Genomic DNA, 14,357 nt, shown 5'->3' with positions numbered 1-14,357 from the left:
CATAAATTAAGAGAATGTAGTACATTTCCTATTGCACCTGAAAGTACATGCACAAGTCAGATTCCTGTTTCCCTTTGCAAAGTAGGTACTCAGTGAGTCTGAGTCATCCCTCTCATACCAAAGTTTCTGTTGATTAGCCCAAAATGTACTTGAAACTCAACTCCAATCTAAATGAAATATGCAACCAAATTTGTCCTAAGTGCCTTAAATATACAACCAACAAAAATATCTTGAAATCAGCTGTTTAAAAATCTCTCTACCTCCTGCTTTAAACTCATTGCTATGTATGCATACTATTTGGACAGAAAGAAACCATGAAACCCCTCCTGAGGATAAAAAGCCTGAAAAATGAAGTATCATTATAGAGAAAGGTGCAAATCAAAACCACAATGAGATAGATACCACTTCACACCCACTAGAATAGTGTGATGGTTACTTTTATGTGTCAACTTAGCTAGGTTATTAAAAAACAAACAAAAAATTTAAACCTGTTGCCGTCAAGTTGATTCTGACTCATAGTGACCCTATAGGGCACAACAGAACTGCACCACAGGGTTTCCAAGGAGTGGGTAGTGGATTTGAACTGCTGACCTTTTGGTTAGCAGCTAAGCTCTTAACCATTGTGCAACCAGGCCTCCTGTCTAGGCTATAAAGCACTCAGTTATTTAATCAAACACTACTCTAAGTGTTAGTGTGAAAGTATTTTTTAGATGGTTAACATCTACAATCAGTTGACTATAAAATAAAGGAAATTGCCCTCAATAATGTGGTTGAGCCTCATCCAATCAGCTGGAAGGCCTTTAGAGCAAAAACTGGTTTCCTGGAGAAGAAATTCTTCCTCAAGACTGCAGCATCAACTCTTCCTGGGTTGCCCTACAGATTTTAAATTTACCAGCCTCCACAATCATGTGACTCAATTCCTTAAAATAAATCTCTTTATATATATTATACATAAAAAGAAATTATATATATTATACACATACATAATATATGAAGACCTATATATGTGTATATATGTCTCCCCTACTGATTCTGTTTATCTCGAAACAGATTCACAGCCATTCTAGATGGCTATAATCAAAATGACAGATAACAAGTGTTGGCAAGGATACTGAAAACCGAGAATCTTTATGTATTGCTGGTGGGATTATAAAACGGTGCAGCTAGTTTGGACACTAATTCGGCAATTACCATAAAAATCAGTTGCCATCGAGTGACTTATGGAGACCCCATGTATGTCAGAGTATATACTGTGCTCCACAAGGTATTCGAGGGCTGATTTTTTGGAAATAAATGGTCAAGCCTTTCTTCTGAGGTGTCTCTGGGTGGACTTGAACCTCCAACCTTTTGGTTAGGAGTAGAGTGCATTAACCATTTGTACCACCCAGGGACCATATGAGCCAGCAATTTCACTTCTAGGTACATATCCAGAAAAATAAAAACTTGTGCACAAATATTCACAGCAGCATTATACATAATAGTCAAAAAGCTGAAACAACCCAAATGTCTATCAGCTGATTAATGGATAAACAAAATGTGGTATATTCATACAATAGCCTGTTATTTGTCAATAAAAAGGAATGAAGTACTGATACACTCTACAACATGAATAAATCTAGAAAATGTTATGCTAAGAGAAAGAAGCTAGTCACAAAAGATCAGATGTTGTATGATTCCAGGTACATGGAATGTCCAATACAGGCAAATCTATAGAGACAAAAGTAGTGGTTGCCTAGGGCTAGGAGAATTGGGGCTTAATGCGGAGTGACTGGAAACCTTGGTAGTATAGTGGTTAAGAGCTACGGCTGCTAACCAAAAGGTTGGCAGTTTGAATCCACCAGGCACTCCTTGGAAACCCTATGGGGAAGTTCTACTCTGTCCTATAGGGTTGCTATGAGTTTGAATGAATTCGACAGCAATGGTTTTTTTTTGGTTTGTGGTGTGACTGCCAATGGTTATGGAGTTTCTGAAGTGATTAAATGTTCTAAAATTGATTATGGTGATGGATGCAGAACTTTGGTAATGTACTGAAAACTACTGTATTGTGCACTTTAAATGGGTGAATTGGTATATGAATTATACCTCTATAAAGCTGTTTGAAAAAAGAGGACCGTGCAAGAACATGTGAAAGTCATGCTTGCAAATAAAGTAAGAAAAAAAAGTTGCAATTCTGTAGTGGAAACTTTGCCACAGGATAGGTAGTTTCATTGGTCAAAAATATCTATGTGAACTTGCCAAACAAAAAAGATGTGGTAGATTTTCTTCTTTTCGCCCCCCCCTCTACTCCCAGCATTTAATTCTAATTTATTAAGTGAAAACAAAAAGTAACTCACAGGCTCTTAATATGGTGATGCAGTGGTTGAGTTCAGCTGCTAACCAATAGGGTGGCAGTTTGAATCCACCAGTCGATCCTCGGAAACCCTGTGGGGCAGTTCTGCCCTGTCCTACAGGATCTCTATGAGTCAGTATCGATTTGATGGCAAGGGGTTTGGTTTTTCTGTATCTCAAGTTTTCTCTCACTGTGCACAGATCACAGAAGGGAAGCCATTAATCAGAAGGTTACTTGGTGAGGGTAGAGTCCAGAGCAAGAGGCAATGAATGAATCAAAGGTCTACATGGAATTTTTCTCAAAGGGTGTTTCACAGAGATACACCATGAGAAGAGGATCTCATGCTCAAATGAGTCTGGGACTGCAACATGCCCCTATTAACAATACCTATAGGCTCTCAGAGATGTTGCAGGAATGAAACCCAACTGATTAAGCTTACTGGCAGGGAGACCAAAATGGCTGCTTGAAACCATCTCCCTAAACACTTCCAGTATTGACCAAAACTCCCAAACTTGACCCTGGATGGACAATGGAACACTGGCCTTTGTAACATGACTTTCAATTTATTGTTCCCAAGGCTGACCAATCCTTCTTCTAATGAATTATTTAAATAAGTTGGTATATTCAGTTTATAGTCAAATCTCCAGAGATTTAGGAGGCACTGTCTTTCATTTTGACCCAAAGTTGCAGCTAGCATCTTCATTTCTTCTCAAAATGGAAATAACTCTATTCATTTTTTTCTCTAATTGTTAAAATGATATTCATGCATTGAAAAAATAATCAAGCAACTTAGAAAGGTACAAAGGAGTAAAATCACCTTTAAGTTCATCACTCAGAGATGATCTCTATGAATATTTTGTGATCATCCTTTTAAACCTCTTTACTTTTACTTACATATATACCCACAGATTTATAGTTTTATATAAATAGTACTATTTTACACAAACTGTTCTGAATAATGAATTTTATTTCTCGATTAACACAGGCTATATTATCTTTCAGAATTTATCAAACAAGAAATGTGACATATATTTAAAGAAAATATAAAAAATATGACCAAACATTATGCTTTTTTAGTTTTTAAGTTCTCATTTATTCTCTATTACCTGAAATTTTTCCAAATACTTTTTATCTTAATGATCAGCATAAAAGCAACAGGAATGTGCCAAGAACTGTGTGTATAAGTCATGCTCTAGAATGTGTCCAAACATGTCCCAGAATACCTGGATACAGGATTTAAAGATTTTAAGAATCTCGTATATATGTCACCATGTGCTTCTCCCAATTTAGAGAAGATGAGTCAGATTCAACAGAAATGTCTCTAGAGTTACCAAATTTAGCATTTCTCCTCAGAGTGAGCCATTAAAAATCTGTACTCTTGAAACTCTTTTAAAAATCAGTTCTCCATAGCCAAAAGAAAACTGATTACCTCAATAATTCTGGTACAACTTAGTTCCCACCACCCTTTCTCCTCACCGTATTATTGTTCCCCCAATGATCTTTCTAAGTTGCACATGTAGCCATCACTCTTTTTTTTTTTAAAGCCTTGAGTGATTCTCCATTTCCTACAGATAAAGTCTAAATTCTTAGGCATGAAATACCAGAGCTTCCTGGCACACCTAAGTTTCCTGCCCCCGCCCACAAGCAGCCTACCATACATCAAATGCTCCATGCTGTGCCACATGTCCCTAGCTTGGCCGCTTGTTCTTCCCCAAATGCTCACTTTCATCATATACACCGTCCTATCTGGTAAACTCCTAGACTATGTTTAAGAGCCCTCAAATGTCTTCTTTCTTGACCCACTTGGATAGTACCTAGCCAAATACAGAAGTTCAAAAAACGCTGTTGTTTTTGATGACTCACTTATCTGGGGAATTATTTTAATTACCCAATTTGACAATAAAGACCAAGCCACTAACTTCCAAGAGAGGCCTTGACAAATATTAGTGACACACCGAGATAAATATTTTAAGGATATATGTTAGTCAAAAGTACTATATGGATTTCACTGAGCTAAAATCATTAACATAACTAAGTTTTTCATCTCATCTTTAAAATACCGAATTATTTTAAAGTCATTTCGGAAAACAGTATTTTAAATCAAATTTTTAGAGTATTACAGGCAAAAGAACATCATCAAAACACAATTTACAGTCCAGAAATAAACCCACACATCTATGATCAACTGATTTTTGACAAGGGTGCTAAGTCCATTTGATGGGGAAAGAAGAGTTTCTTCAATATATGGTGCTGGGAAAACTGGATTTCCACATGCAGAAAAATGAAACAGGATCCATGCCTCATACCATACACAAAAACAAATTCAAAATGGATTAAGGACCTAAATGTAGACTAAAACTATAAAATTCTTACATGAAAATGCAGGGTGAATGCTGTCTTGCCTAGCTTTTAACAATGGATTATCTAATATAATAAAAGTACAAAGAGCAAAAGACAAAATAAATGGGACCTCATAAAAATTAAAAGCTTTTGTTCATCAAAAGACTACCAAAAAAGTGAAAAGACCAACTGGGAGAATATCTTTGGAAACCATATATCGGACAAGATCCTAGTAACAAAGATGTATGTCAAACTTCAGTAACTTAACAAAAAGGCAAATAATCCAACCATAGAAACTGTTGAACTGGTGCCATGTTTTGCTCTGTATACTGTCAACAACAGCAAAGAATTCATGGTACAGTGTTTATGTGATTCATAGCATAACAGTAATTTATAGCCAGCAACTGTTTTGATAGGTTATAGTTCAAGAAAATAGACAAAAATATGGAGAAAACTGAATTAGAATTTCATTACAGAATTAGAATCTAAAGAAAAAAGTGAAGTTAAATTCTAGAACTAAATAACAATATCTGAAATTAGAAACTCAGCAGATGGGTTTAACAGCAGATCAGAAATAGCAAAAGATAGGACTAATGAACTGAAAGATAAATAGAAAATATTCCAACTGAAGTTCAGAGAGAAAAAAGTCAGAAAGTCAGAAAAGAGCAAACCTACAGTAAGAGAAATACTAAAAGGAATTTTTTAGGCAGAAAAAACATAATGCCAAAGTAAACACAAAATTGCAAGAAGGAATAAAGAGCAATAAAAGGGGTAAATATATCGGTGAATATAAATACTAAATATTAACTATTCAAAATATAATTAGGTCTTGTGGGGTCTACAATATATGCAGATATAAAATACCCGAAAATAGTAAGGAAGAACTAAAGTGTTCTGAGGGTCTAGCATTAGGAAAGTAGTAAAATATAGTGGAGCTCTGGTAGCACAGTGGTTAAGAACTTGGCTGCTAACCAAAATGTTGGCAATCTGAATCCACCAAGCTCCTTGGAAACTATAGGGCAGTTCTATTCTGTCTTATAAGGTCACTACGAGTTGTAATTGGCTCAGCAGCAACGGGTTTGGCTTTTTTGCTATAAGAACACAGGTCTTAATCTCTAACTATCAAAAGATAGCTCTTAAGTTAATATATATATAAAAAAAAAAGGAATAATTAAAAAAATTGATTTATCTAAAGTAAGACAACAAAAGAAAGAAAAGGAAAACATAAAACAGGAGGGTCAAATAGGAAATAAATAATAAGGCAATATTTTAAACCCAAATGTATCCATAATTACATCTACTATAAATGGAATATGTACTTGAGCTAAAATTAAAAACTTAAGAACACCATAAATAGGAATAAAAGACCACCACAAATCTGTAGAAGACATTTCAATTTATACATAACCAAACAATTAGTACCAAGAACAAATAGCTGTTATGAATAAACAAGAAAAAGCTGTATAACACAACAGAAGTAAAGGCAAAGGGTTTGAAAAGGATTTCCCAGAAGAGAAAATACGAATGGTCTATTAATGTACGAAAAGATGACGAACCTTGTTAGGAAGGGAGACATACAAATTAATCACCAGACAACATCAGATTGGTAAAAGTTGAAGTCTGACAGTATTAAGTGCAAGTATGAAAGGGAAACAAAAGAAACTCTCATGCGCTATTGTAGAGTATATGTTAGCACAACTACTTTGGAAAAAAATTGGTATTATCTAATGTCGTAGATTGAATTGTGTCCCCCCAAAATATGTGTCAACTTGGTTAGGCCACGATTCCCAGTTGGTTTTCCTCCATTTTATGATTGATATAATTTTCCTATGTGTTGTAAATCCTAATCTCTGCCTGTGGTTAATAAGGCAATATTGGATTATGTTAAAGAGGATTAGGGTGGGATGTAACACCCATCAGGTCACATCCCTGATTCAATGTAAAGGGAGTTTCCCTGGGGTGTGGTCTGTACCACCTTTTATCTAACAAGCAATAAAAGCAAAGGGAAGTAAGGGGGTGGGAGGGGACCTCAGGCCACCAAGAAGGAAGCACCTGGAGCAGAAGGTGTCCTTTGGACCCAGGGTTCCTGCGTGGAGAAGCTCCTAGTTCCCAGGAAGATTGATGAAAAGGACATTTCTCCAGAGCCGACAGAGAGAAAAACCCTTCCTCTGGAGCTGATACCCTTAATTTGGACTTCTATCCTACTAGACTGTGAGAAAATAAATTCCTGTTTGTTGATGGCATCCACTTGTGGTATTTCTGTTATAGCAGCACTAGATAACTAAGACATCTAATAAAGCAAAAGATGTATACACTCTGACTGAGCAGTTCTACTTCTAAGTAAATATAATAGAGAAATTCTTACACAAGTGTACCAGGATACATGTACAAGATTAGAGCTGTTTATAAAAGCTCCAACCTAGAAGCCACCCAGATGTCCAGCAATAGCAGTATGGATATAAATTATAGTATATTTAATTAATGGATTGTTACATAGTAGTAAAAATAAATTAATCATAGCCATGTGCTCTATCAGAGCTCTAGTGGCGCAGTGGTTAAGAGTTCAGGCTGTTAACCAAACAATCGGCAGTTTGAATCCACCAGCTGCACCTTGAAAACCCTATGGGGCAGTTCTACCCTGTCCTATAGGGTCGCTATGAGTTGAATTGACTCAAAGGGAATAGGATTTTTGTGTGTGTGTGTCTACTATATCAAAGATAAATCTCAGAAACATATTCTATTTATTTGAAATTCAGAAGCAAATAAAAATAGATTACGTAGGGATACAAACTTATAAGCTTAGAAAGAAAAGCAAGGGAATGACAACCACAAAATTCAGGATAAGACTGCCTCTGTGTGGAACAGGGGGAAGCAGGATGGCAGCGGGGGGGCACACAGTACACAGGGGATTCCAAAGGTAATGGGTGTTTTCTTAAAATGTATGTTGGGTACATGACAGTTATGGTATGATAATATTTAATAATAAGGATAATTTAAAAAAATGGGTTAACCGTATGTCTTCATTTGTCACTCCATACAGCACTGAAACTAAAAAGAGAATTTTTTCTTCTAGTGAAAAAATCATATAAAGCTTTGTAAAATATTTTTTAAAGGGTTAGTTGTAAGACTATGAAAACCATAAGGAAAAAAGTTATCAATCAAACCTTTTAAATTATTTTAGGTTACTCATAAGTGATATTTATTATGCTATTTCATTAATCTAAGCATTGTCAAAACCAAAATACAGAAAAAACCCAAAGTCACCTTGAAAAAGTTCATGAGATCCTGTGCCTGGGCTAGCACATCATGATTTCAATGACACATTGAAACCATATGGGTGCCTGTCTATAGGTTCCCTTTGTACAATAAACTTTCACTGAGCAGCTACCATTTTTCCAGAACCAAGGACTCAATACAAGCAAAGGCAGCAAAGTCAGACAAGGCCTGGACTGGAATTCAAGATGATATGGGGCGTGGGAGAAGATGCAGAAGATGAAAGTCAGACCTTAACCATAAAAGACCTTATATGCCATGTACTGAGAACCTCCTGCATGACTGCAGAAAACTGACACTATGACAGCACAATATAATAACATTCCTCTAAATATCACCTCTGATTATACACAAACATTCTCAGTGGAAGATTAAGGCCCTCTGCCCAGAGGTGAGGGGGAGATGTCAGTGATGAAGGGAGGTGTGTTGTTTGAAACCTGGTGCCCTACTCAATACTGCACCTTGCAGATCACTGCATCAGATGTTAAGATTTTAAGACTGATCATTTATGTTACTGTGAAGCACACATTGGAGGGAACAAGCAGGCCACACAGTGACTGAACTAGCTCAGGAAGTGACTTGGAGAAGAAAAGTAAGGGAAATATTTGAGATACACTTAATAAATTACTTTGCTGGGTTTGGCTGTGGGAGATGAGCAAGGAAAAAAGTCCTCTTAACCATTAGGCCAATACTGGCATAGTACCTACTGCTTTCCAGGATGTATAAAAATGTTTGAAACATGGAAAAAAAAAAAAAAGTGTAGCTCCAAAATGCAAAAGAAAACCTACAAAACTAAAATTAACTTCAAAAGCAAAATTACAAAAAACAATTCTAAACAACCTTAACAAAAAACAATATATATTAAATGTAGCATACACTGTTTGATATGATATAAGCTACCCATTGCTGTCGAGTCGATTCCGATGTATAGAGACCCTATAGTGCAGGGGAGAACTGCTCATAGGGTTTCCAAGGCTGGGAATCTTTCCAGATGCAGACTGCCACACCTTTCTCCCATGGAGCTGCTGGTGAGTTTGAACCGTCAACCTTTTGGTTACCATTCAAGTGCTTTAACCATTGCACCAATGGTGCTGGGGCATATACAGGTCTTAAAATAGCCCTTAGGGAAAAATGAAAAATGATGACTTGGCTTCTTTCTTATGGAACTGATTAGACAACAGTGGCACAAGCTAATACAGGGCATACAGATGTTACAGCATACGTGGGAGGAAAAGCGGGAGTTCTACTCTGGACGTACTGAGGTTGACATGCCTACGGAACAACCTGAGTTCAAGGACTTATGCCTAATTCCTATTTTTGGAGCCACTGGTTGCCACAGTATAGTGAACAATTATTGCTACTGACGAGACAAACTGGGTGTCTCCAAATAGATTGTTCATTACGTTAAAAACAAATCGATGTGAATTGGGAGAGACATCAGCTGAAACGGTACCAGAAAAGAGTAATAGATACGCCAATACAACCTCTACGTCTACTCTGTTTAATACCCCTCAACACACACCTAGTTCAAAACAAGGAAAAGGTCAAATTTCTGCACATAAATTACAGTGCGTATTTGCAAATTCCTTTCTCTACCCCCACCACAGCCTCTTGTGCCCACTATTTCTTTTCCATGTAATGATTTTACGGTGATTTTCAATGACAAAAAAAAAAAAAAAAAAAAAGGCTGTATGTCATCCTAGACCTATAAGTTAAAAATGTTCCCATCAATTTTATGTCCATCTATTTTCCAATTTCTATTTTAGGACTTATAGCACCACAGTCGGTGGGAAGTGATTATAAACTTAGAGTCATGAGCAGCATGAGAGAGGGGAAGAGGGCAGGAATGACGAAGAACTTGGAGTTTTTGGGTGCTGCATTTCTCCAAATTAAGTCCTTGGCCCTAGGTTGTTTGTCAGCCAGCGAAAACTGCATGACGGCCATGTTACAACTTGAAAGGCAATATTGTGTAATGGAAAGTACCTAAACTTGGCAATGAGGCAGAACTGAGTTCAAATTCCACTCATTAACCATGTGATCTTGGAGAGAGGTAGGAAAGACAAGGAAGGAGAAAGAAGACAGTGTTAGATAGATTTCTCTCCCTCCACTTACCACAACTCCTTCCTCCTTATTCACTGGCCTTTACATCAAGGCTTATTACCTCAGACACTCAGATGATGAGATTATTTGCAGACTCCTATAATGGGTCGGAGTGGGTTTATAGTCACAAAGGGAAACCCTGGTGGCATAGTGGTTAAGTGCTATGGCTGCTAAGCAAAAGGCTGGCAGTTCAAATCCACCAGGTGCTCCTTGGAGGTCGCTATGAGTTGGAATCAACTTGACGGCAACTGTTTTTTTTGTTTTAATAATCATTAAGGAGCCCTGGAGTTTCAGTGATTAAGAGCCCAAGTTGCTAACCAAAAGGTGGACAGTTCGAATCCACCAGCGCCTCCATGGGAGAAAGATGTGGCAGTCTGGTTCTATAAAGATTCCCAGCCTTGGAAATCCTATGGGGCAGTTCTACTGTCCTATAGGGTCACTATGAGTCAGTCAGCTCGACAACAATGGGTTTGGTTTTGATTTTATAATCATAAAATGTTAGCAGTAAGAAGACGAAGAAACCAACTACTAGAAATTCTGTGATTTGCCCCAAATTCGTGTTCTAGTTCGTTAGTGGCAAAACTAACATGTATTTGAATTCCCAGCCTAGTTTTCTTCCCTGCATAACACAATTTAAACCCAAGGAGCTGTAAAATTAATTAATTAAAGGTTGATTTGCACTTAATAATTTGTCATAAAAAGCAAATTTCCATGAACTCCCATACCAAGTCTATTCTCCAAGTATGCAGTTGATTCAGAATTCAATATTAAATATAAGTAAATTAATTCATTCCTATTTATCATAAAGATTAACGTTAAATCTTGTGGTCAGAAATAAGAGTAACCCCCCATATGCATGTGAAAACTGGATAATGAAAAAGGAAAATGGAAGGAGAATTGATACATTTGAATTGTGGTGTTCGCAAAGAATATTGACTATACCACGGACTGCCAGAAGAACAAACCACTCAGGTTTTGAGGAAATACAGCCAGAATGCTCCTTAGAAGTGAGGATGGTGCAACTTCATCTGGCTTACTTTGGACATGTCATCAGGAAAGACCAATCACTAGAAAAGGACATCATGCTTGATAAAGCAGAGGGTCAGCGAGAACGAGGGAAACCCTCCATGAGATGGGTTGAAACAGTGGCTACAACAACAGGCTCAAACCTATCAACAACTATGAGGGTGGAGCAGCACCTGGCAATGTTCATTCTGTTTATGTGTAAGGCTGCCATGATTCGGACTCAACTCCACAGCAACTAACAACTGTTCACTCACACAGGCGTAGGTGTTTGGAGGAGTTAGACATGATTGTATTAGAGTTGTAAGCACTAATATCAGCTTTTCATTCTTTTTATCCTTTTTAAGGTTATGGCTACCAAAAGAAACATCATTTCTTTGACCTCTTCCTTAGGAAGTTGCTACTTACGTCTCTTCCAAGAATGAATGAATGAATGCATGAAGAAGCATACGGAAGAATGAACAAAGACAATGGATAACTATTCCAAGTCTCTGCAAAGTCAGCAATGTAGAGTGACTAGAGTGCAGTCTCTGAAGCCAGAGTGTTTGGGCCCAAATCCCAGCTCCATGAATTACTAAACCTGTGACCTTTGGCCAAGTTACTCAACCTTTCCGTCCTCTGTTTCCTCATCTGTAAAGTGGGGATAGTAAGAGTAGATACATCATAAAAGTTGTTGTGAGGATTAAAAGAGGTTAGAGGCCTGGCATGAGATAAGCTCAATGGATAAGCATGTTATTGTTATTACTGTTATATTATTGCAGGGTTAATGGGAATATTTGGTTCTGGGCACTGGAGTACAAACTAAAACAGTCAAAATGCTTGGCAAAATTCATTGACTGGAAAGAGCCAAGAGCTCCCAAGAAAAGCTGCTTCAACTGAAAGCCACAAAGATCTTTTCTCTTAGTCCCTTCCTTATTCAAGAAATACATGGGAGCTGACACAGCAGGAGCAACGGCAAACAAGGGTAAGATGCAGTGGAAGGAAGCGGCTACTATAAAAATGCTTTAAAGGTTTTTCTATTCTTAATTAGTAAGCTGAGTGCTGCCATTCATGAGGAATTTTTAAAGGTCTCAAAGCTATTAAAATGGTAATTAGGCCCCAAGAAAACAAGAACCAATTCAATTACATGCTGGATGCTTTTAAAATTTAAAACCCCCTATTAAGAGGGTTTTAAATGAAGCACAGTTATAATTACAGGTCCACAACCAACCTTAAAGCCAAAGTATAGGTTCCTGGCTGACGCTGGCTCTCCCGAATGAGGTAGCTCCCCTCAGCCACACTCAAGAGCTGGTCTGCTGCTTCTCTGGAGATCATGCCATGGAACCTAAGAAACAAAGTCAATTCAGAAACTGTATGCTTTCTACTTTTTTCATTAAAACAAGATAAAACAAAACCCCCTACCTTCTGCTGTTGTTTTCTAGACAAAGTACTGCCACAATGGAAGGGAGCGGTTGGGAGCAGTTGTGCTTAACTACGCTTGTATTTCTCTGGGCCTGGCCTCTGGCCAGCTTCTCGATGGTGACTAGAACAGCAACAAAGTAGCTACCCAATCCACTTAACAACCACAAAATCAAAATGCACATCCATCTAAGGGTAGATCAGTCATTCTCTTGAGAGGACAGTCCTTTTTTTTATGTAGCCATTTGACCATATGGACATACTAAAAAAATGTACAGAAATGTGTCTCATTTCCTTTCTTCACACTAGTGGCACTGCTCCAAAATTTTGGCTTCCAGTCTATGTTGGCAATTTTCCAGGATCCTGGGTTGCCCTTAATTGGCATGATTGCCCAATAATGTGCATAATGGGCATTACTGGATACTCAAGCCAAAAGCAAACAACTGTAATACTTGCTTTCACTCCCTGCTAAAACCCTATCTTTGATTAACAAAGAAAAAAGGAGCAGAAAGAACAAACACAAATAACACACTCTTTGTATGAACAGATTTATCTATAACACTGACATAAAACACTGAAAAAGAAAACAAATGTCAGTGGTGGCTGATCATCATATTAAAAATATAAAACCACCTTACAGCTATATGGTGATTCACGGCTTATCAAGAACTTACACATACATTATCTCCTTAAAGATAACTGAACAGAGTGATGGCTCAAATGAAACTCTGCAGCTTTTACTGGCATAAAGCAAAACAAAAGTCACATGAATTTGGAATGATATATTTAGAAGGTCCTAAAATGGTACCTTATCATTTAGGAACTTTACTAGGGGGCAAAGAGCAATTTTTTTTTTTTTTTTGGCATTTTCCTCACGGTAGTGGTTCAGTCTTTCTTAATTTAAGTCTTAAAACAGGTCATGGTAGGTATGTTCCAATCATGGCTGTTAAAACAGGCAGGTATAACAATGGGTTCCTGGGATTTATTATCTCTATAAATTCCTCAGTCTTTCGGAACCAGGTCCAGGCTCAGGCCCAGACTCTGAGTACTGAAAGGAAGAATATGATAAACTATCTCTATATTAGCAATGAAGACACTGGATTAGTTTATTAGTATATATTTTAAGGTTCCATGACATCAATTAACGAAGTTAGCATATTTTAATATCTGTTTGTTTTTTTTTTTTTTTAAATGACTCAATTTAAAAGAATATCCCTCGGAAGGAAACACATTTTGGAACAAAACTTGACAATGATATTTAAAGAACCTTAAAACTATTCATACCAGCTGATCCAAAATTTCCACCCCAGAAAAAGCTTTCTGCACTAACTTTCTTATCATACTACTTTTAACAGGGAAGTTTAAAAGCAACCTAAATGCAAAAGCAGAAGAGTGACTAAATAAATCGTGGTACAACCATAAAGAAGGTCAATGGTTTTCAAATTCGAATCATTCTTCCCTCAATTCCGAAGTGTCTGAGTGCCATTCACAAAAGTCTTCAAATTTTATATTTATATAGATTTAAAATAATTTAAAAATGTTTGCTATGCATATTATTATCTGATATGATCTCAAGTCATGAAAAACAAATGATTACGTGACTATAGGTGATTTTTATTTTTTCTTCCCAAAGAGCTATATTTCTCTTTTTTAAAAAAAAATCAGAAATATTAAGGAGTTTAAAATTTTTACAGTATGTTTCATAAAACACAAAAATACTCACTATTAACATTAAATGGAAAGATCAGACTACAAAATTATATCTGTAACTACGAAGAAATGGAGATTTTAATTCTTGTGGAATCCAGACTTTTGGATCTATGGAGGTTGTAAGTGGCCCACCCAAATAATTGTCCTAAGATACTCTTTAACCTTAAACTCCTAGCTGAAACTG

At 36.9% G+C, this 14,357-nt stretch overlaps 1 protein-coding gene across 1 annotated transcript in view; it reads right to left on the bottom strand.

Annotated features, from left to right (window-relative positions):
* Positions 1-14,357, bottom strand: part of CHN1 (chimerin 1) — a 219,418-nt gene that overhangs the window by 102,422 nt on the left and 102,639 nt on the right. The window contains exon 5 of the mRNA XM_064286970.1: positions 12,276-12,389. Within this exon, the coding sequence (XP_064143040.1) occupies positions 12,276-12,389 (114 nt within the window). The remainder of the gene's footprint in view (positions 1-12,275; positions 12,390-14,357) is intronic.

This window comes from Loxodonta africana, chromosome 6 (genome assembly GCF_030014295.1).
Source record: "Loxodonta africana isolate mLoxAfr1 chromosome 6, mLoxAfr1.hap2, whole genome shotgun sequence".
In the NCBI taxonomy this organism is placed as follows: domain Eukaryota; kingdom Metazoa; phylum Chordata; class Mammalia; order Proboscidea; family Elephantidae; genus Loxodonta; species Loxodonta africana.
This window is presented reverse-complemented; position numbering and strand designations above follow the sequence as displayed.